Genomic DNA, 25,232 nt, shown 5'->3' with positions numbered 1-25,232 from the left:
TATTTGACACACAAATTGTACATACGGGCGATTTCTCATGGGTTTAAGTCTAGTCCCAGACTAAAGTGCACATTTGAGTTGTCTCAACTGAAAACAGCTTGCACCGACATAACTTAAAATACATTATTGCCATTGTTTTGTCAATTTTAATATTTATTTACATATTTTACATTAGCCTGGCTTCTTTTATGCATGTTAACATTTTAAACAATGCCCCATAAACTCTATGGGGTGGTTTTTTATCTTAAACCAGGACTAGACCTTATAGTTTAACTAAGAAATATAACAAACATGCCTTACTAAAAACATTACTTATGTGCATTTTGTGGCAAAACAAAGAGTACAGATGTGTTTTAAGATGTGTCAGTGCAAGTTGTTTTCAGTTTGGACAGCTCTTACATTTATTTTAGTCTAGGACTAGTTGAATCCCTCTCTGGACAACCGCCCCATATAGGGAATATGCAATATCTTTAAATAGATCAGTGCCCTTTGTTTTGACTCAAAATGCACACAAGTAATGTTTTAGTAAGCCATGTTTGTTAAAACTATATTTCGTAATTAAACTAAAGTCTAGTCCTGGTTTAAACTAATCTCTGGCCACCCCTATAAAACTATGGAAGAGATCTTATTAACATTACACAGTCGGCTTTTATTTATTTATTTTTTTTTGGAAAGGTAAAGACCTTATAAATGTTAGTGCATGCAAACATTGGGCACTCATATTTGTTTTGTGTGTTAATACTGTGGGGCGGTTTCCAGTACAGGTTTGATCCTAATCCCAGATTAAAATGCATGTTTGAGCTGCCTTACTTTAAAAACATCTTCACTGACATTTCTTCAGTGCTACCGTTTTGTCTTTAGACGCACACCAGTAATGTTTTTTGTAAGGCATGTTTGTAAAAACTACTTAAATGTCCTAATATAACCAAGGCCTAGTTCTGGATTAATCTAAACCTGTACTGGAAACTGCCCTTGTGTGTAATATAGTTCTTTATCAAAGTGTCATATGAAGCACGTCCGCATTTGCATGCATTAACCTATTTCCTATGAAAACACGTCTTTGCATAAGCAAACAAAATCTGATTAACAGCACGCTTTGTTTAGGAAACTCCATTCTGCATGCTGTGGTGATCTGAAAGTTAAATGCCCACTGGGAATCAGGTTTGTATCTCAAGATAAACTCTTAACAGATGGTTGTACCAAAAAAGATGCATCGCTGGAACAAATCGTGTGTTGAAACAACATGTCAAAGTACAATTTTCCTACCCCAAAACTCCTAACCCTAATCAGTTCACGTTGACCCACAACCACGCTTGACCAACCCTACTGCCTCCTCATAGCACACCATACAAAGTAATGGTTAATAATTCTGTTTCACTGAAACAGGCGCGGTGCCATGCACCCCACCTACAGTAAATAATTCACACAAAACCTCCTGTCATAGGGTAAACATTAACATCAGCACCAGCTAATCACACTCCCATTGTTAACCGCTCACACTGAAAGCAGTAAAGCTCATACATAATGGTATTTTTAAGGTGAGGGAGGTTGGGTATTGTTTTTATTTTTTTTTAGTAAAAAAATAAGTACATATATGGGTCATTCTACAGAAAAGATGGAATTCGGGTGGGTGATTCTCACGGAAACTTGGTTTTAAAAATGTCAAGCATGAAAATGTAAAAATTGCTTAAATTTACTTTTTTTCCCACCAGACATTGAAAAACAAAGTCTGGAGTAAATGGGAACATTAATTTAAAAACTTTTACTTATCATTTAACACTTTTTGTAACATAATTTAAAAAATTAGTCCTAAAAAATCTCATTACCGCAACAGTCAGAAAACATCAACACTGACATATTTTCAAAATGACATGACAAACCTGAAAGAACATAATTTGGAAATTCTGCACATGCATTTAAAATCAAAGTATTATGCTTCAATTAATTAAATTAACATTTAATAAGCATTTGTTGCGGTAATGATAATCAAAATGTCGTGTAAGCATTCTGACAAGACAATATTTCAAATTAACTGTAAAAAAATGATCTACCTGGTAGCCATCTTGAAGTAACTGGTCCATGTGCTTGGTCACTCAAAATCAAACTTTATTAAAATTCTGTATGTGTGCTTAAACGGTTCTCAAAAAGTGTTGCGGAGGATGAGAACATCAGGCATGGGCACATCATTTTCCTAATTTTTCTTCATTATTATTATACATGAATATTCAGTAAATATTTTTTCTGTCATCTAAAGTAGTCTAAACAAACATCCATTTATTTTTTTTCTTAATATTTTTGTGTTAATTTGATTAAATTACAACATAACGCATGTTCAAACACAGCCGGACACATTGCGGTAATGAGAATTTCAGCAGAAAATGAGATCAAATTTCCAATTATAAATTCTTATGTTGAAATCACACATTGTGCAAGGTAGAACACAGTATTGTGTTAATTCTGATGCTTTTTAATGTTACTATATTACTCATTTTAAAGCTAAAATCATTAGTGCCGTGGTGTTTCAATGGTTTCGTGAGAATCACCCGGGTGATGGAAATCTGCTTAAATGAACTTCTTTCAAAACACCCAAAACTTCTATAATAGCATTAATTAGCTTGTCAAATCTATGAAAATCCACAAAACGGGGAACTTAATCTATGTTTAATTTTTAATACATTTTAATAAAGAATCCATGACGTTGTATCTTCAATACCTGACAAAATCAGAATATAATAATAGATAATGAATATGATAAAACTTATAAACTTAAACATTTTTCCATCTTGTTTTGTTTGTATGCTTTTATGTTGGTCAGTTAAAGGAATAGTGCTTAGAAAGTACTCATTAGAGAAGACGGTAACACTAATGACGGTAACACCAATGATGGTAACACTAATGACAATTTACAGAAAAAACAAACATTTTAACAAAATGGCTGCAATTAGCCATGTGCTATTTCATCAGAGATGTAACAATCACATACTTTTTCAGTATAATGTATTTTTATGTAAAGATCTTAACACTCACAGCTATAAAAAAGAGTAACACTAATGACATCCAAAAAATCTTCTCTCAAAATTCTTAGATATATCATGATATTTCAGACAAATAAGGCAAGACATCTCACAAACCTTTTGCCTTCCTCCACTGACCTCTTGCCCCAAGAAAAACTTCAAAGAGATGATGCATTGTTTCAAAATAAAGGTGCTTTGGGTAGGGTAACACCAATGACATAAATTTGGGGGACAAATATTTATTTGATATTATTTATATTAATAGTGTATTTTTACCATTTCAGTGTTGTAGTAAATTCATACAGGGTTAAAGGTAAATGTAAATTAGATTTGTTTTATAAAAAACATGGTTTTAAATAATAAGTACACAGTTCAACTTCCATGTATGATCAAAGGGACAGGGCAACTTTCAAAAAAAAAGGAAAAAAAGAAAATTACATAAATAAACTCTCTCATCATTTTAAGGACGGTCTATATTTATTATTAAATATATATCATTATGGGATTATTGGGTCAAATTAAATGATTAAGATGTCTGCAAAAGCCAGGGACAAGCATTTCCACCTTTTTTGTAGAATGACCCACATACAATCTATATACGCTACAAATTATTACCTGGTTAAGTAAGGGTTAACTTGGTTTGTGTGCATGGAAAGTTAGAGTGACACGTTGGGTCTCTTGGGGGACAGGTGAACAGGTCAGGTTACCTTCTTTAATTTCACAACACACTGAAGTCAGGAGCCAAAGCACATGAAACACAATTTAATTCTTTCAGATTAGTTTGATTTTCACTGCATTACATTTAGGAAATCGGACAAGAGAGGCGTCAAAACAGAGAAAAGCAGTTTGTGCTGTAAAATCAGAAAGGAGGAGGACAACAAACAAACAAGTTAATTAAGCTGGCTCTCAAACAAAGACCATTGTCCGAAGAGATTTAAACCTCGCTTTAACCGACCAAGAAAAAAGCCATAAAAGCCAAAGTTTATTTGCTTAAACATTTTGGTTTGACTTTATTTGAGTAAATAGCCGCTAATCCCTTCTCTCTATATGCATTGTGCCGTGTAGAAAGCTAGTTTTCTTTCCCATTGCAAAGGATTTAAGACATAAGAGACTTTAAGCTGGAAAGAAAATCTGTGGGCCTTTTGGGTTGGTCGACACGGAAAGAAAAATTCCTCCCGTTTGGCTGCCGTGACTTAAATATTCAGTACATTGTGTACGGACGGGCAGCCATCTTGAAAAGCACTTGAGCAAACAGCTGACATGCATTTGAGATAAAAGGCATTTTTGGTTTCCACTGAAAGGTTTGACAAACATTACACAAAGAAGAAAAATACATTATCAACAAAAGTTGTCAATGGCTTCGTGTTGTAATTTCAGTACAGCGTAAATGTGATTGTGCCCTTATGTGACCTGCATACATCTGTAAGTTTCATTCTGCATACATCTGAAAGTTTCATTGTGCATCTAAATAAAACAAAGATAATTCAAGAACAAACAGAAAGGAGAAATCGAATGTCATTTCAGATGTAATAATGCACGGATGCCACTTATTGGTCCGCTACACATCAAGCACTTGGAAGAAGAAAATATTAAAGCCAATACATTCAGACGTCTCGTCTCAAAAAGAGAGAGAGAGAGACGTCATTTAAGGCTCATTAATCACACATACCTGCTACAGCAATCAGAAAAGAAAAAAAATGTAATTTGAAAATGTATACCGATCATAAAAATGCCTGGTATACACTTTAAAAAATGCTGGGTCAAAAACACCCAGAAAATGTTTAGGGTTGACCCAATAATGGGTTAAAACAACCCAACATTTTTAATTGAAACAACCCAGTATAAGTTCAATTCAAACCCAGCATTTTTTAAGTGTACTGTACGTCTACACACGATCAACAGCCTTATTATGTTGCATTCGCTTACTTTGCACAAAATTAACAAAATTAGTCCATCAAAGATTTCCCTTCAAACACACACTCAATGATTCCAAAACAACAAATATAATTCCAAACACACATCAACCCACAATCTTCACACGTCCCAAAACCGGGACATTTTCGTCAGCGATTTACATCACAGTCAAACGGCTCAAGAGATCTTTTCTCCCAGCGAAAGTGTCCGAGACTGGAAACCATCTCAAATGTCCTCTTTGCTGCTGAATAGTTTTGATTCTCTAGGAATAAAGTTTCGCTCCCCGTTTTCACCATCGCATGTGCAAAGATGGCAAAAAATGAAGTCTTTTAGAAATATAGAATTTGAAGATCGTCTCTGATATATCAAGGCACATTTGGTTTTTACAGCCAGTGTTGCTGTGCACTGTTGTTGAGTCGGACCCGCAGGAATCACGGATTCCCAACATCCACTGTGATTTTTGTGAATAGCTGGTCTTTTTCCACTTTAACAACTTTATATTTTAGTGAATTGATCCCATCTCCTGCCATTGTTTGCCTTGTGTGAGCTATTCGGTCAAACCTGCGGCAGGAAAAGACAACATTAACATTCCACAAAACCAGAGGGCTTTTAACCTCTTAAAGGGATAGTTCACAAAACAATATTTTTTTATCATTTACTCACATACAAATCCTGTTAAAAAAAATTGTTCTGCTGAACACATAAGAGGATTTTCTAAGATACATTAAAAGCCAAACAGAACTGGGGCTACATTAACTTCTACAGTATTATTTTTCCTACTATGGAAGTCAATGGTGCCCCAGATCTGCTTGGTTACAAATGAAGAGTTTGGTTCCAAAACACAATAAATCCATTTTGACTGATTTGGGTAACAATGCGTTTTCTATATCAAAAAAGTGACTTTTCTGTTACAAACTTTCACATAGCATCTTTAGGTTATAAAAACATAAAAAATACAAATCCACAATTTGATTTTCAAAGATTTATTATAAAAACGGATTATTTTTTTCCGCAAAATGTAATAAAAAAAAGAGTTTTTTTCCCAAAATGCTATAAATCTATTGAATCAATATATAAATATGCATTCATCTTTACCATGTTATATTAATTTAGTTGACTAGTGGTATACACTGATAAAAAAAATAAACATTAATGGCATTAATCAAAACATTTACATTTATTAATAACACTGTCATTGCTGCTGTTATACTTGGGACGTCGTCACTGAACTTGACCGCGATCAGCTGTAAAATGTTTTGGTCCTGCTCGATTTTCGTTGACTTAGAGTAAAATAATGGAAAGTTTTTCATAAGATCCCCTGCGGTCAATGTGTTATGTTGCGTTTACACCAGCCGCGGTAGAGGCGTCAAAAACGCGCTATTCGCGCGTAGTTTGACGCTTGAACATTTGAGTTTACTCGCTTCATTCGCGCGTGAAAGCCGGGCATGAAATTCTAGTCATTCGAGACATTCACACGGAAATCTGGGTAATGGGAGGGGCTTCTGCGACTCTGCTGAGACTCCGCTCGCTTCCTGTAATCACGTCACTATTACAGCAAGGTCCTGATTGGTTAACGCGGCGCGGAAATCCACCGAAGTTCAGATTTTTCAACTCATGTGTTTCCCGCAGCAACGCTCAATTTGCGCTGAACGTTTACAATGCGTGGAATGGGGTGCTGTGATTTGTTGAGCGGATTTATTGGATTCTGGACAACTGTCATTTATCGCGTTTTGGGAAAACGAAGAAAAGATGAAAGAATAACATGGGGGATATCGACTTTTGCGTAAAATTAAGAATTTACTTTTTAATACTGACCTGATACAATACTGATTTTGGCGGTAACTCATTTAAAAAAATGGCGTTTATCGCGTTTGGAACCAAACTCTTCAAATATAGGGTATTTTTTTGGGTGAAATACAACTATTTAAAAAACAAAAAATATAATTATATAGAAAATCGCTTTTAAAGTTGTTCAAATGAAGTCCTAAGCAACACATATTACTAATGATATATATATATATATATATATATATATATATATATATATATATATATATATATATATATATATATATATATATATATATATATATATATATATATATATATATATATATTTATTTATTTATTTATTTATTTATTTATTTATTTATATATTTGCAAATGTACAAAATATCTTCATGGAACATGATCTTTAAAATCCTAATGATTTTTTTCATTAAAACACATGTTTTTGTCAACTTTCCCTTTATATCTTACAAAGTGTCATTTATTAATGCAGAAATGAATGAACAGTTAAATTCACTGCATAAGATAAACAGAACTGTGCAATGTGCCAACTGAGATATTTGACCTTTGAGCTTATCAGAGAGCTTAAACGTTTACTAAAAGCTCTGAAGTACGGTCTGTGTTTGTAAGAGAGCCTGTGATGTGTTCATGTACCTCTGAGGATTTGGGTCATTTTTTTTGTCTCTCTCATGACGAATCATTCGGCACCTGCCGATCATCCCGTCGGGCCTCGATATGGACATCCCTTTGGAGCTGATCCTGCCAAAACATCTCATGTCAGCTTGGACTCGTTTATGCGTAAAGCAAACATAACACCGGTTCAAAGTTCACACGCTCAGCAGGATGCCAGTTGGATGGCAGGAAGTGCTTTTTCCTGTATGCTACAATACCGCTGGTATTAGCGCTAAACAAGACTAAGCGAACACAATAGATACACAAGAGATTTTTACATTTTCACAAGAAATCACATGTGGCAGGTGCCTGTGCAGAAGATTAAAATATGTTATTTATACATATGTGACCCTGGACCACAAAACCAGTCATAAGGGAATTTAAAAATAAAGCATCATCTAAAAGTTAAATAAATAAGCTTTTCATGGATGTATTTGTTAGGATGGGACAACATTTGGCCAAGATACAACTATTTGAAAATCTGAGGGTACAAAAGAATTATCAAAATATTGAGAAAAACACATTTAAAGGTGCAGTGTGTAATTTTTAGAACGATCTCTTGACAGAAATGCAAAATAATATACAAAACTATATTATCAGGAGTGTATAAAGACCTGGAAGTTGTCATTTTGTGCCGCCATGTTTCTACAGAAGCCCTTAACGGACAAACTTTTTTTACGAAGCTGTCTCCGAAAATGACATGTTTGTCTAGTGGCGGCTACCGTAGCTTTTCTATGCATTTTAAAAGCGAGAGGTGAGCAGTGGACTAAGCCGTTGGTTGCAGTTCGCAACCTTACCACTAGATGCCACTAAAATTTACACTGCACCTTTAAGTTGTCCAAATGAAGCCCTTAGGAACACTCATTTCAAATTATTTTTTTATTTAGAGTAGGAAATTTACAAAATATCTTAATGGAAATAATTTTTACTTAATATCCTAACAATTTTCTGCATAAAAAATAAATATAATTTTGACTCATACAATGCATTGTTGGCTATAGCTCGAAATATACCCTGGCGACTTATGACTGGTTTTGTGGTCCAGGGTCACATATGGTCTGTTTAGAGCCCAAAACATATGCTATTTTCAGACAGCATTAGTAATAAATATCCCCCCCAAAAAACTAGAGGTAGACCAATTAATCGACCGATTAATTACCGATTAATCGGCACCGATAGTTCATTGGTGGAAAAATCGGCTATCAGCAAAAATCCATGCAGATAGTTTTTCACAGTGCGTCTGTTGCTTTATATCATTATGAAGTAATTAATTTGCTGACTAGATGCTGCATTAGCAGAAAAACAACACCAGGAACCTAAGTTTGTTATCAAGACTGGCAGGACAATAATATTAGTAGTTTCTCAAAAAAAAAAAAAAAATACACGCAGATAAATCGAACCCAAATGTTTACTGTCATGATTATTATTATGGATTTGCATTTGTTTATTTCCAGCGGATTACTGTTATCCATATTTTAAGTTAATAATGAAAGAAACTGACCTATATGCAGCTTTCGGTTACGTTAAAGGAAAAGTATGTAAGAAATTTATATCAATGAATCATAAAATGGTCCTGATATGTCACTAGACATTACGAATTAATTTTCATTTCAAATATTTATATCACTGACATCAGTGGCCTGGCAAGGATATTGTCATTTAAAAAGTGGAGTTGTAGCCCTCAACTGATGTTTATGTTGTCATTTTGTGTATTGGCCACTAGTTGTGTGATTGCAGTTGCAGTACCAGTTTTAGCCACAAGGTTTGTGATTGCAATACCAGTTTTGGCCACAATCCTACATACTGTTCCTTTAACATCCAACTAATCAAAATCTGATTTCAGTTCTTTTTTATCATCACTGCAATCCATCTTTTGATTAGAAAATCATGAAATGTTAAAACAGGAGCAAATAAAGTACAAGACTACACATATAATAGACATTTATGTAATTTCAATTTTACCAGTGGGAGTATTTCACAGAAGTATTTACTTCAATACTTATTAATATAATTGATATATTTTTTTCACATTTATTTCATTTAGAACAATTCCATGGTTCAATACTGTTGGTTTATAACTTTTGTAATACATTTCAGCACTGTTTCACTTTGAGTCTTATGTTTGTTTTTATCCACTAGCCATTTTAAAAACTCGGTCGAGTCTTATTAATCGGTCGATTAATCGGTTAACTTTGTATCCGCATCTGTAAAATCCACTATCAACGGCCTAGTGGCACACCGAGCATTGGTGCACATCCGGGATTCACTTCCTGTTCTCTCTGTAACCTTCTCAAAAAAGTGGCCAAAAACAAGAAATAAGAACAACGTGCAGAAAAGACATAAAATGCCAACTTCAGTTTGAGTGCCCCCACACCCATGAATGCTCATGCTGATGATAAGGTTTATCAGGCCCATCCTGCTGGCTCCAGAATGCTTTTTATCACATACACAAAACCAGATAGCTCAAACAAACAGTTCCTGAAACTAAAAAGTGTGCTGGGCATTTCAGTTATTTTGTTGCCCCTTAAGCAACTACAAAGCTATAAATATCCTATCCACGAGTTTAAGATTGTGAAATGATGTGTCGACACCACTGCGACAGGAAGTGACACTTATATCTCAACTCTCAGAACAATTTACACATCCGGCTTTAATAGACCTCACAAAACCCCACAGCTAGATGACGTTAGCACAAGCGCTCGGTTGGAAGATGGAAAAAACTCAAACCTGTTGAATATGTCGTCATCTTCTCCACCCCAGCCCCAGTAGTTGTTTGGAAAGCCGTTGATCTTAAGATACTGGGTTTTGCTAAGAGACGACACGCCACCAAAGTACTGCGTGTACGGTAACCTGTAAAAAGAGAGAGATTTGAGACTCAAGGGAGACTTTGCGTGCACTGTGCAGTTGCTAAGCTCGGTGCTTCTCTATGGGGAAAGCTGTGTTTTGCATTGAAGAGAATTAGCAGGGGCTTAATGTCAACATACAAACATCTGCGGCTTCAGAGTTTCACTGTGAACCAGATGGATAGATGTTGTGGGTGGGTACTGCGGTGTGACGTGATATTGCTACCTGGAAATCAGGCTTTCTGAGAAGACCGTTTCTGTGACAGACATGTAAAAACAATTGAGCAAGCCCAGATTTGTTTAGCCAATCGGGCTGTCTCATTGTTAGGTAAAATGCTTCTTTTTACACAGCCTTTGTGACATCAAATAGGGTATTGTACAATGCTAGTTTACATTCAAATGAATGCATACAAAACATTAAAATATATTTAAATTGAAATTTAGGAAAATCGCACTAAGATCAATTTCTGAGATCCACAAACAGGATTATATGGCATGATTGCATTGTTATTCCTACTTTGAGTTTTGTTTTGCATAACCACCTGTAAACAAATGCCAACTGAGTTTGAAACAAATAAGTAAACGTGGTATTCTGCATTAGGTACTAGCGAGCAGTCTTTCCTGACTTTCTTCCGCACAGTAAAATTACAAATCGCTTCCAGATGCTTTTCAAGCTCTGTGGGAAAAACCGGCTGCTCGGATCCAGCAGGCCACACTAACAGCGCTGAATATTGTTACGGCCTTATAAAAGACTGCCAACATGTGTTACAAAAAAAAAAAATGCTTCGTTGGCTTAAACAAAACTTCATTAGATATCATTTGCTTATTACACACTGTAAAAGTGTCCAAAAACATACAATACAGGACACGAGCATCATGCTTAAATAATATGCAAAGTGCAGCTAAACCAGGACTGCGCCTAGGGCTGTGACGGTTGTAAAAATCACAAACGTCATGTCACAAAGATATTTGTGAAGAAAGATATTGGCCGTTTCTCAATCCTAAGGCTGTAGCGCTTGCAAGCTGCATACGTCATCAAGACTGTCTTATTTCATAACATTAACAGTTATAGGGGCGGTTTCCCAGACAGGGATTAGACTAGTCCTAGACTAAAATACATGTAAGAGCTGTCCAAACTGAAACCTACTTGCACTGACATATCTTAAAATACATCAGTGGCCTAAATGCTTCACATTTACTTCACGTCACATCACGTCGCAATATTTATTTATTTGTGCGTTACCATCGCGGTGGTAAAAAAATGCCACCGTCACAGCCCTGACTGCGCCTTTAGACCCTAAACCACGACTGCGCCTTTAGACCCTAAACCACGACTGCGCCTTTAGACCCTAAACCACGACTGCGCCTTTAGACCCTAAACCACGACTGCGCCTTTAGACCCTAAACCACGACTGCGCCTTTAGACCCTAAACCACGACTGCGCCTTTAAACCAGGACTGCGCCTTTAGACCCTAAACCAGGACTGCGCCTTTAGACCCTAAACCAGGACTGCGCCTTTAGACCCTAAACCAGGACTGCGCCCCTAAACCTTAAACCAGGACTGCGCCCTTAAACCTTAAACCAGGACTGCGCCCTTAAACCTTAAACCAGGACTGCGCCCATAAACCACGACTGCGCCTTTAAACCAGGACTGCGCCCTAAACCTTAAACCAGGACTGCGCCCATAAACCACGACTGCGCCTTTACACCCTAAACCACGACTGCGCCCATAAACCACGACTGCGCCCATAAACCAGGACTGCGCCCTTAAACCTTAAACCAGGACTGCGCCCATAAACCAGGACTGCGCCCATAAACCAGGACTGCGCCCATAAACCAGGACTGCGCCCATAAACCAGGACTGCGCCCATAAACCAGGACTGCGCCCATAAACCAGGACTGCGCCCATAAACCAGGACTGCGCCCATAAACCAGGACTGCGCCCATAAACCAGGACTGCGCCCATAAACCTTAAACCAGGACTGCGCCCATAAACCAGGACTGCGCCCATAAACCAGGACTGCGCCCATAAACCAGGACTGCGCCCATAAACCAGGACTGCGCCCATAAACCAGGACTGCGCCCATAAACCAGGACTGCGCCCATAAACCAGGACTGCGCCCATAAACCAGGACTGCGCCCATAAACCAGGACTGCGCCCATGCGCCCATAAACCAGGACTGCGTCTTTAAACCAGAGCGCTGTTCCATAAAACTTGCTTGGAACAGCGTGGATTAAAATTCAAATCCTGATTTAAATTAACCAAATATATCAGTCGCGCTTAAATCAGTTCCATAATGGTTAGTTGAGGTTTACACAGTCCTACTAATTTGAATGAGGCTCAAGTAGTCAAGGATTGCATCCTTAAACCAGGATTGCATCTTTAAACCAGAGCGCTGTTCCATAAAACTTGCTTGGAAAAGCAGAGATTAAAATTCAAATCCTGACTTAAATTAACCAAATATATCAGTCGCGCTTAAATCAGTTCCATAATGGTTAGTTGAGGTTTACACAGTCCTACTAATTTGAATGAGGCTCAAGTAGTCAAGGATTGCATCCTTAAACCAGGATTGCGTCTTGAAACCAGAGCGCTGTTCCATAAAACTTGCTTGGAACAGCGTGGATTAAAATTCAAATCCTGACTTAAATTAACCAAATATATCAGTCACACTTAAATCAGTTCCATAACGATAAGTTGAGGCATTTACAGTTCAGTGTTAGTAAAAGTCTAGTTAAGCAATAACTGAGGCTTAGCCTGACATTTATCCAACCCCGGAGCAGGCTATTCTCCCAGCATAAGTTGCCATAGTGACTGAGTTTTCAAGTTTGCTTAAAGGGGTCATATGAGATTTTTTTTAAAGATGTAAAATAAGTCTTTGGTGTCCCCAGAGTGCTTATGTAAAGTTTTAGCTTAAGATACCCCACAGACAATTTATTACAGCATGTTAAAATTCCCATTTTGTAGGTCCAAGCAAAAATTTGCCATTTTGGGTGTGTCCTTTAAAATGCAAATAAGTTGATGAAATGTAAAACTGATCACAATGATGATGGTTTGTTGCAATTGAAAATCAATTGTGCTGTCAATTATTTTCTATATCTCTCTTTCTCTCTGCACTGAATGGCAGTGCAGTGGTTGGATAGTGCAGATTAAGGGGCGGTATTATTGTAATTCGCCTTGCTACCTACCTCACAAAACATGCGAAATCTGAGCAGCCTAATTTTTCACATGCTTGCAAAAAATGGTTACCAAAACAAAAGTTACTAGCTTGATATTTTTCATGTTTTCTAGGTTGATAGAAGCACTGGGGACCCATGAAAAAAGTCAGATTTTCACGCTATGACCCCTTTAATGGAACCGAATCGACCGTCAATAAGTCTGACTTTGTAATCTTGTTTTCTTCGTAATCTTGTTTTCTTCATAATCTTGTTTTCTTCATAATCTTGTTTTATGGAACAGCCCTCAGGATTGCGTCTTTAAACCAAAACTTGATCAGATATCATTTGCTCATTACACACTGTAAAAGCAAACAAAAACATTCAAGGCTGAAATCACACGGCATGCTTGAATGACATGCAAAGCGCAGCTTAACCAGGATTGTGTCTACGTGGTTGCGCAGCGTTTGAAGCAAGTGCTGGAGGTCTTACAAGCTATAGTTTTACTCCTCACAGACTGCTAAGGTTTCAAAGGATCCCAATCTGACACACATGTGATGTCACTTGAAATTTCCCAAGAAGTGGAGTATTTAATTATCCAATCGACTGTCATTATGCTTTTTACAGAATATGATTGAAAGAAATTGAATTCATCCCAAACTAGTTCTTCTACGGTTTTATGAAGCCTCTTTATGAAAGAAAGAGTAACATTATTGAACAACCATGCAGTAACTATAAAAAACTATGATACTGTCTTATGTAATGGTTACATTTTTTGTTACGATGTGACAAAAAATACCTGAAGCCAAACTTGTCCATAGATACAGACAGATGTCTGGGCTGACTGAAGCACTTGTAGATGTTTCTGTCATCCATGGGAATGAGGTCAACATCGCTAAAGACAAAGCAGTCGTAGTCGTACTCCTTCAGGGCCTCCGCGTAACCTATGTTGAGGAGTTTGGCACGGTTGAATATCCCATCGCCTTCCTGTCAATGATGAGGAAGGAAGACTTTCAGGAAGAGATCAGGAAGATACCGAGCTGCAAACTACACATAATGACTGCAAATAAATAACAAAAGCTGGGTTTTATAATGCTTTGTTGCTTAATATTGCATATACATTTTTATACTTCAAACAAGAAAAGCATTGCTTTAAAGATGATTGTTGAGCCGGACAGAACAAAGTCCCAAAGCAAAGCACTGTCATATCCTTTCGCTGGATCTAGGCTTTGGGCTCATGATTAATGGATGACGTTTCTGCCTGAAGCCCACCTTTTCTTGATCTAAAGAGCATTACTGCAGCACTTGAGCCTGTGTAATGAAATTTAACGACAGCGTAGCCTCGCGGGAGACGAGTAATCTGTTAACCCCCCTACACCTCGCAGACAGTAGTCATATGGTGCTTTATAACAGGAAACCCAAACAAACTGAGGTGTGCTTGTTCTAGCCGAGTCGTGGAGGACATCCACGATTGATCTGAAAGATGTGGCCTCCACTTTCAGGATGAAGTTAAAAGAACTAGATCATTCTGCTCTCCGGCGAGCTTTTCAGTGGACATAATGTGCTGGTTTCATGTGTCAACGCCAAGATCTGATCATCAGTCTGTTGTGTCTCGCTAGAGGATTCCTGAGACTAAAGAGGAGATTTTGACTCTTGAGAAATCAAAACACAAAGAACTAAAAGTCAAAAGCTTCATTGTTCATATAGGGGAGATTTAGGTGTCGAGAAAACATCCACGTTTTTGGAACAGGGTGCTCGGGCCTGGATTTAAAGAAGAAAACATATATAGGTAGTTTCTAAAATAAACTAAAAAAATCTAACTAAAAATGTAAATAAATTTACTAAATAAACTGATAACTAAATGAAACTTTAAATAAATGAAACTTTGAAAAGCCGCTAGTCTTTCAACAAAATTAGATAAAGTAAAGAATGCTCTTAAATTTAAATAAAATAAAGATATAGTTACCAAAATAAACAGACATAGGTAGTTTAAAAAAGCAACAAATAAAATAAATAACATAGTAAATAAATAAAATGTAACTTTGAAAAAAGTTATTTTGAAAAAAGTAAATAATGTTCTTAGATTTAAAACTAAATAAATATTTTATAATAAAATAAATATAAGTAATTACCAAAATAAACAATAAAAATTAAATTAAATAAATAAACAAAGTAAATAAATAAACTGAAACTGAAAAGTCGCTAGTCTTGCAACAAGATTAGATCAAGTAAATAATAAATAAACTAACACTGAAAAGTCGCTCTTTTTGCAACAAGATTAAATAAAGTAAATAACGCTCTTAGATTTAAAGCTAAATAAATACAGGTATAAATATATTTTATAATAAAAATAATTTTATAATAATAAAAATGTGGGTGGTTACCAAAATAAACTATAAAACCGAAATGAGTAAATAAATAAACTAAAACTTTGAAAAGTTGTCTTGCAACAAAATAAAATAAATAAATAAGAGGAAGTTTAAAAAATAAACAACAACAATTAAATAAAATGAAATATAAACAAAGTAGTAAATAAATAAAACAACACTTTCAAAAGTCGCTGGTCTTCCAACAAAATTAGAAAAATAATGCTCCTATTTAAAGGAAAAAATAGCGGTACTTTCAAAAATAAACAATGATATATTACAGTAAATAAACAAAGAAGTAAATAAATAAAATAAAACATTAATGCACGATTCATCGAAAAAAGAATCACGATCTGGATTCATACATAAATGTGATCTTATTTCTAAATGACGGCGATTCACTTGCATATACAGTATTGGATTGAGAAACGGCCTCTGTATCATTGTTTAGTGTTTAAAAGGTTTTGTGTTTTCAAAGTTTTAAGGTTGGCCAGTCCGAGTGTACAAAAAGGACAGGTGCTCTTAATTTTTATTCTTTTTACTTATTAATGTCAACATTCTATTGTTTAGGTTTAACAGCTAACAAAATTTAAGTTAGCCATCTTAAGGGGTCTAAAATAAGAAAAGGAGCTTTTAAGACCCTTTATTATAACCAAAAGTCATGTGTAGCACATTTTTTACTTGAGTGCAATAAATGTTTCTGTCGAAAAAAAGAGAACCGTTTAAGAGAATCATGATCTTAATATTTCCCATGAAGAAATATCGTGATTCACATTTAAGCAAGAATCATGCAGCCCTAGCAACAGTGCATTTAAAGTACATTTTATCAGTGTGAGTTATCTGGGAATCAAGCCCACAAGCCTTCCAACTGAGCTACACAAACACTTTTAAAATAATAAAATGTAGCTATTTTTGGAATTGAAGTTGCCGTTACCGGAAAAACAATGCACTAAGAGAGAAAGAGAGAATTAAAAGAAAAGAACTGATAGAGAAACAGACAATAGAGAGATCAACGTTACCATTCACCAGGTGCAGCCAGTGACACGCAGCATGATTGGCCAGAAAAAGAGCAAGCAGACGTCTCACCTTTTCCCGACAGCAAGGGCTTCTGATGTGCATAAAAGGGGTTTACGGGGTGACGGGAAGGAATGCAAGTTGGGAGAAAAAAATAAATGCAAGGTGCAAAGAAAGGAGGGGGTGACAGAGAGAGCAAGAGGAAAAATTAGAAAGGACAATCAGGCAATGCTTTGGAAAGCAATCAGAAATAGATGTCATCAAGACCCTCTTGGATAGGAAGTTTTAGTGTAAAGCCACAAATAACATCACTCTCATCGTTTGGAGGAATACCAAACCACAGAAAAGACAAAATAGATTAGATTAAGATAACTTGATAAACCCCAATTCAACCAGAATCGAGAACTCTCGAGTCTCTCTCTCTCTCTCTTTAATGTCATGGAAAGTTACTGTATGAAGACAGTATGATTTTTGCATACTGTCAAAAATAATCACATGCCTTTTTCGAAGAAACGCTTAACTGCAGACAGCTGCTCTTTACAATAGCTAAGGGAACTGCTGTGTAATGTGTAACGTATCCCAGTTTCAGTTTACTTTTTTCTGAAGGGCAGGAATAATTTAAAAGCATGAGAACCTGGCTGGAGCAGTGCAGCGTGCCCGTACTTGTGAGTCACAGGCATAATTTCTCAAGTTGTAAACATTTTGCTACATTGTTCCAAAACAAATGATGCCGATTATTAAAAAACGCCCTTTAAATGATCTTTGAGTATGAAATGTGTATTAGGGCTGAGCGGTATATCAAGTTTTCCCAAATATACAGACATATGAATTTTGGTCAATATCATTGCGTATTGTATATATAAAGAAATTTGAGTATGCAGAAGAATAAAGTAAAAGTAACTACACAAGAAAGCAAAAGTACTACATAATGCAAAATAAAGAGGATATTGTTACAAAAGTCTGCCTTAAGGGAAACATTCCACTTCGCTAACAAAAGCCATAAGAATCAATGACAATTTTAGCATGGGTACGGTGTGTTTTATCAGCACAATGTGAAAGAGCAAAAGGAAAGCACACAGAATACGTGTGCATTTATTTAGTCTAAGTTTTTAGGGAAAACAATATAGACAGTAAAGACCTAGTTAAACAAAAAAAAATTTTCATGCCATAAGACGGAATAGGGACTAGAACTGAGCACAATAGTGATATCATAGTATATGTTTTGTGTGCTACACTAGAGGTAGACCGATTAATCGGCACCGATAGTTCATTGGTGTAACAATCGACTATTTGCAAAAAATCCATGCTGAAAGTTTTTCCGAGTGCGTCTGTTGCTTTATATCATTATAAAGTAATTCATTTGGTGACTAGATGCTGCATTAGCAGAGAAACAACTGCAGAAAACCCAAGTTTGTTGTCACGGCTGACAGGACGCTAATATTAGCAGGACCAGTCCATATTTTTTAATTTAATAATGAAAGCAAGCATATGCAGTTGTCGGCTACGCTAATATATCCAACAAATCAAAATCTGATTTCAGTTCTTATATCATCATTGCAAAACATCTTTTGTTATTTTGATTAGATAATAATTAAATGTTAAAACAGAAGCACTTAAAATACAAGACTACAGATATAATAAACATTTACGTCATTTGAATTTTACCAGTGGGAGTATTTCACAGAAGTATTTACGTCAATACTTCATATAATTCATATATTTTTATACACATTTATTTCATTTAACACATTTTCATGGTTCAGTACTGTTGTGTTATTATTTTTGTAATATATTTCAGCACGGTTTCACTTTGAGTCTTATGTTTGTTTTTTATTCACTATCCATTTTAAAAACTATCGGTTGATTAGGGCTGTCAAAATGATTAAATAATCGCCTCGTCGCGATTGTTTGACCTTTTTTATGCGATTGTTTGACCTTATCATCACAATGATTTCAGATCACCGCAATGATTGCACATATCTCTAAAAAACACAAGGGGGAGCTGCAGCGCCTGTATAAATGAGACATTATCAGATTACTTTTAAATATGTGTTATGTGTATTAATATGTACTGCCAGGTAAACCTTGCAAAATATTTATTTTAAATAATCACAACAATGCGTGAAAATTATTTCGTAAACAAACAAAAAATTATGAAAATTAAATGTCAAAGCAATAAAACGGACAATTAATCATCATAATCGTCAAAGCACTCAATTAATCGGCACAATTTATTAGACAATTAACCGTCAGACAAATTTCTTAACCGTGACAGCCCTACGGCTGATAAATAGGTTACCGGCAAGCAGGAACCAACTTAGTTATCGGTAAAATCCACTATCGGTTGACGTCTATGCTACACATGAATCTTTTGAATTTTCTGTTAGAAACAAGCAAAAGATTACAATCATTATTTACTGATAATCTGTTAACTGGATCATTGAACGGTTTCAGACCGGCTCAAGAAAGATTATTTCACAAACACAACATCAAGTATGTTCCTCACAAGCATTGAATGCCTTTTTATGACTTAAAAGTATAGTGGGCAAGTTGTGTAGAGCACTTTTTATGGTGCTTTTGTTAAGATTGACCTTGACATATAGACTTTAAAAAAAGCACCAACAGTGTTTCCAACCAAGAGTGAACTATGACAAAAGTTTTAACTATGAGTGAGCTGTTCCTTTAAATAAACTTAACAAATTTTAACCTTTGACTCAGTGATATTACTCTGAATTTGTACCGGAGGCCTTTGAACCCATGTAACTGCACATTAAGCATTTGCGACAGCAACAAAGGGTCAAAGATTGCTACAATCTATTTTACTGCTTGATGGAAAGACAAACCTGATTGATGACGTAGACGCCGTAATCTAGCTGCTGGCGTTCTAGGATGGGGTGCAGGTAATAGAGCCAATACTTTAGGTGTTCATCACGGTTTCTAAAGGGGATGATCATGGCCACCTTCTGCTGGGCGATGCAGTCTTTAGGTTTAAACCGTCCACCGAGCTGCAACTCTGGGTTTTGACTTCTCACCAGATCAAGGGTGACAGGGTCAGAAAACTCTACCCGGAGTGGTCCCACTATACAAACAAAAACACAATGGACATGCTTTATATACATGGAGATGTTGAATAAATGGTTACACAAACTATTCTGGATTTCATTTATGAGCAACTGCATGCAAATGTCAAACTTACCCAGAAAATATAAAGTTTTCACAAATGTTTGAACCATACTGATATCTTAAATGTCAATTTAAGGAGGTCTCATAAATCCTCATAAATTTGCACCCCAAAATAAAAAAATATTTGTTCTTTGAAGAGTCATCCCTTCTCCATTTGTTGGATATTATTGCTTCTGGTTTGTGCATTTTAATTCACAGAATTCCTACATAATTTGTTGTCTTCCAAAAACCTTTCCTTTTTGGTCATAACACATTTATTTCCTTTAACTAAAACTGAAAACTTGAGTATAGACGGTTTCATCGGACCCACAGGATACACGTCTGGATCCGAACTTTACTTCTGGTTTCGTTTTTTTAATGGTCTGACTAGTTGCTAAACTGATCTCTTGAACAAATGCCTCGTCGAAAATAACAAATGTTTTGGTTTCCTAGGTAATCTATGTGGGGGTTTTTTGCTTGTTGTTATATAAATAAACTATGTTAAAAGTACTTTGTTGTTATTTTTTTTCTTAGCGGAGTTTACCGGAAGTTACGTGCAGACCGCAACAACCGCTTGTGTATGTTGTTACTGCTGAAACCGTCTATAAACAGATATTTTTCTGATGTCTAGACTCTATCATCAGGGGTTTAGAAAAATACAAACATATGGTTCAATATATGGATAATTAATACATTTCTGTGAAATAATATTTAAATTTTTTTATCTGAAAATGTCACATGCATTCTTATGATTACTCATCACACCTAAAGTATGTGTGAATACAGTACATTATGACGCAGCAGCAAAGGTATACTGTCTAGAGAAAATAAATGGCAGGATGCTATAATGGCGTAACATAACACCTGATATAACCACAAAATAGAGGTCTAAAGATTCAGGCACGTCCACGTGAAAAATTCAGCGAGAGTAGATAAAGTAAAGTTGACCAATTCACTTTTGCAAGAGAACTGTCAACAAATGTAACACAGTGGGGTAAATGTTAACATCCAGTCGTGACAGCTGCAAAAACATGCCTTTGTTTTAGGAATGTGGTCTGCGAGAACACAACATGACAGGTCACAAATTATTACTTTAGACACACTACACTGGATGACAAAAAGTGAGTATATCAAAATAAGCATTAAAAAGTGACAGGTTTACATCAAAATCTGGCTAAAAACTTTTAATGAGATCATTAACACAAAAATCTACTCACTGTCACGTTGCTTCAGTTTAAACCCACAAGACTTTCTTACTTCCAACAATAAAGGTGATTCAAGGCGTTTCATTTTACGTCATAGAAAAAGTACCAAAATTCCAAAAAAATTCCACATTTTATTCAATCCCTTTGCACTTTCATTGTCACGAAAAAGAATCATCAATTTCCTTTTAAATGTACCCTCTGATAACAAATTATTTTTTTGGGAGGGGGGTAATATTTTCCATTCACTTTCATTGTTCAAATAAAGAAGTGTCAAAATCCGTTAAAATTCATCATCTGACAACATTTTTTCATATTTGGTTTAACCCCACTTCACATAAAAACCTCACTGTCATGTTGTTTCAGTACAAACCCACAAGAGTTTCTTACCTCCGGGGGACATAAACTTCACTGCATTGGAAAAAGTGCCAAAAATCTTAACAATTCATCCACTGACGAGTGACTTTTTATTTTGCGAGGAACTATCATTCAGTCATGCACTTCCATTCTTTAAAAAAATCTTTAAAATGTACCATTTGACAATTTTTTTTATTTTGTGATAAATTTCACTCAGTCACTTTTGTTGTACAAAAAAAGAGGTGACAATTTTTTATTCATTCTCTGACAACTGAATTTTTATTTTGTGAGGAACCACCACTCAATCCACATTTTATAAAAAAGAAATGGTCAAAATTCTTTAAAATTCATCATCTGAGAACATTATTTTTTTCTGGGGTAACTTTCACTCAGTCCCCATTCGCTTTCAAAGTATATAAAAAAAATTGCCAAAATTCTTTACAATTCATCATCTGGCAACTTTATTGTTTATTTCTGGTGTAACTTTCCCTTAGTCCCCATTCACTTTCAACGTATATAAAAAAGAATTGCCAGAATTATTTACAATTCGTCATCTGTTTGTTATTCATCATCTGGCAACTTTATTTATTATTTCTGGGGTAACTTTCACTTAGTCCCAATTCGCTTTCAATATATATCAAAAAAAGAATTGCCAAAATTCTTTACAATTCATCATCTGGCAACTTTATTTTTATTTCTGGGGTAACTTTCACTCAGTCCCCATTCGCGTTCATTGTATATAAAAAAAGAATTGCCAGATTCGTCATCTGTTTGTTATTCATCATCTGGCAACTTTATTTATTATTTCTGGGTTAACTTTCACTTAGTCCCAATTCACTTTCAATATATATCAACAAAAGAATTGCCAAAATTCTTTACAATTCATCATCTGGCAACTTTATTTTTATTTCTGGGGTAACTTTCACTCAATCCCAATTCGCGTTCATTGTATATAAAAAAAAGAATAGGCAAAATTCTTTACAATTCATCATCTGGCAACTTGTTAATTTCTGGGGTAACTTTTACTCAGTCCCCATTCGCTTTCATTGTATATAAAAAAGAATTGCCAAAATTCTTAAAAATTCATCATCTGACAACTTTATTTTTTATTTCTGGGGTAACTTTCACTCAATCCCGATTCACTTTCGATGTATATACAAAATATTTGCCAAAATTCTTTACAATTCATCATCTGGCAACTTTATTTTATTTCTGGGGTAACTTTCACTCAGTGCCAACATCACTTTCAATTTCTTAGGTAACTTTTACTCAGTCCCCATTCACTGTAATTTTTGGGGTAACTTTCACTTTCGTTGTGTAGAAAAAGAAGTGTCAAAATTCTTCAAAATTTAAAAATGGTTTGTGCTACTATCAGAGTATTTTGATCATGAACGTTATTATGAAGACAGCCTTACAGGACAATGCATTTACCTTATACCATAATCTCTGTATTATAAATATGACAGTAACAAGCCTAAAAGGTTCTCAAATGTACACAAATTTAGATCAACTTACCCAGTCGAGGTGGGTTGTCAGGACATGTTTCCAGTTTCTCGGTCACATTTAAAGGTGCATTAGCCTGTGGTGCTCTGGGTTCCTCTGTAGTGACCTTTTGCTCGGTCAGTTTTCTGTGGATCTGTGGGGTTTGCTGGTTTTGTACGAATGCTTGTTTTGAATCGGAGTTTCTAACGTAATATATCACAGTAACAAAAATGTGCAGGAAACACAGTAGCACCACCAGGGAACAAGTCCTGTGTAAACCACTGAAATTTAAAGTTGTATCCCGCATTGTAGAAGCAATTGCTTGGGCTTTTTATTAAAGCTTTCAAATAGGATTTGAGAATAACGTCGCACGAAGGGTTACCACAAATACATGAGTCAACCCTTATGCCATGTCATAGGCTTTTTGGATACATTTGAACAACTAATCGACTTTATCACAGTTGTTTTAAATTGTTATTATAATTCCACATGAAATCGTATAGATTTTCTATCAATATAAACCTCAATTGAGGCCATTACATTTTAAATGATTTAACAGAGTCGTTCAGTTCCCAGCTACTTGCGTGTGATCCACTATATATGTTCATTTTCGTCAGGTAAAACGTCGTTAAAAATAAAACTATAACAAAAAAATCGTTTATACGTTAAACCGTTGGATCTCGTTGAACGTTTAAACGCGTATGAACACGAATAATCAAGTCCGTTATAAAGTTTATAGGACTCACATAACGCCACAAAATAAGTAAAATTCGCTTTCAAACGCCTTTCTCTTCTCAAAATCCCACAACTTCAAAACCTCAGATGTTTGCATATATCTCCGTTACGTCGTAATCCGAGATTTTATCGGAGATGTCGGTAAGTTTCCGGGCAGTTTCCCAGCCAGACCTCACTATAACGTGTAGCGCTTTCAGATCAGTTCATAAGATCTGGAAGAAAGTTGAGCGCCGCCTGACTGTTCGCTGCTGAATAGAAGCCGCTGATCTCTATACAATACGTACGCGAATCAGGCAGCTATTATGATTTACAGATCAGCCAATCAGCGCAGGCCGCCGTATATTTACGTCATCACAAGAAGCCAGCAACAAAATAAAGGATCGTTTTCAAAATAATAGCTCCGTTAAACACGAATGAGTGACCGAAACAATATATAATACATAGATTGTATATTTCTATAATATGTACATTTTATAAATATACAGCTATTGACATGTCACTGGCATGTTTTAAAGTTTAATATACGTTGACTGGCACAGCATGCAGTATTTTAATTATTTTTGCCATTTTTTTATTAATTTGCATTTATGTCAGAGATACAGTTATTCAAATGTAAAATAACAACATCGCATTTCAGATTTTTTTTAACAGAGATCAGTTAAAACAGGGACTAAGAAAACTTAAAAAAAAAAAAAAATTTGTGAACCAAATGGTACATGATTCTCGTGTTGGTCTTGAGCGCCACCTTGTGTCCACAAATAAATATCACAACGTTTTTACAACAATGTTCCAAACAAAATGCAGAGAACTTAATTTGATGATTATTATAAAATGACAGAAAGTGACCAACAACATATCTTTTCAGATCCTTAGAATGTAATGATTTTTTTCTTCTGACTGCATCATGAATGATCTCAACACCCAGTGGGCATCAACATCCAACTTCCCTTTAAGAAAGGTATACATTTAACTCCCTGCTGAAAAAACTATAAAACCATTACAGAAAATTCTAATCGTTTCCATTAAAATACCAATAGGAACCATTAGCTGTTACCATTAAAACCACTACACTGTAGTGTGTTTTGGGCAATATTCCATTAGAACCAATACATAGAACCAATAGAACCAATACATACCATTAGAGACTAACAAAACCCACTGTACACAATACACTGTGTGTTTTGGGGCATATTCCATTAGAACCAATAAAATCCCCAATAAAACCATTAGACTTTTCTGTAATGGTTTTATTGTTTTTTTTCAGCAGGGCAGCCTGATTGTATCAAATCTCTCTGTCTCTTATAAATATATAAAAGGAGCAACTTTTATGCAATTGACCCTTCTTAGTTTGTAAAAGCATAAAAGCCGTTAAAGCATATAAATGATTATGTGCATCAAACTTAAAGTGACACAGATGTAAAAACAAAAAGCTAAAGCTAAAGTCAATTTTGGTGAAGATTCTGTGAAAAATAACATTGATATCTTTCATACTGACCAAGATCATGTCAAAGATTCAAATCAAAAAACTTT

General features: G+C 35.4%; 1 protein-coding gene across 1 annotated transcript; it reads right to left on the bottom strand.

The window, feature by feature from the left end:
• Positions 1 to 3,761: 3,761 nt before the first annotated feature.
• b4galt1l (DP-Gal:betaGlcNAc beta 1,4- galactosyltransferase, polypeptide 1, like) lies at positions 3,762 to 23,956 on the bottom strand. The gene is made up of 6 exons (XM_055178071.2): positions 23,001 to 23,956; positions 19,608 to 19,843; positions 14,184 to 14,371; positions 10,116 to 10,238; positions 7,371 to 7,475; positions 3,762 to 5,489 (listed from the first exon to the last, which is right to left on the bottom strand). Exons 1-6 carry the CDS (start codon positions 23,272 to 23,274, stop codon positions 5,360 to 5,362), a joined length of 1,056 nt encoding a protein of 351 aa, XP_055034046.1. The 5' UTR covers positions 23,275 to 23,956; the 3' UTR covers positions 3,762 to 5,359.
• Between the last annotated feature and the right edge of the window lie 1,276 nt (positions 23,957 to 25,232).

The sequence above is a fragment of the Misgurnus anguillicaudatus genome, chromosome 16 (assembly GCF_027580225.2).
Source record: "Misgurnus anguillicaudatus chromosome 16, ASM2758022v2, whole genome shotgun sequence".
Lineage (NCBI taxonomy): Eukaryota > Metazoa > Chordata > Actinopteri > Cypriniformes > Cobitidae > Misgurnus > Misgurnus anguillicaudatus.
Note: the sequence above shows the minus strand (reverse complement) of the source record. Positions and strands in the feature narration are given on the sequence as shown.

Excerpts from the sequence above, each read along its gene's own strand:
- b4galt1l (XM_055178071.2), bottom strand. The coding sequence starts at position 23,274 with ATGCGGGATACAACTTTAAATTTCAGTGGTTTACACAGGACTTGTTCC. Across the intron at positions 19,844-23,000 it reads TGACAACCCACCTCGACTGG|TGGGACCACTCCGGGTAGAG; the intron begins GTAAGTTGATCT and ends TTGTTTGTATAG. Across the intron at positions 10,239-14,183 it reads ATGGACAAGTTTGGCTTCAG|GTTACCGTACACGCAGTACT; the intron begins GTATTTTTTGTC and ends CTCTTTTTACAG.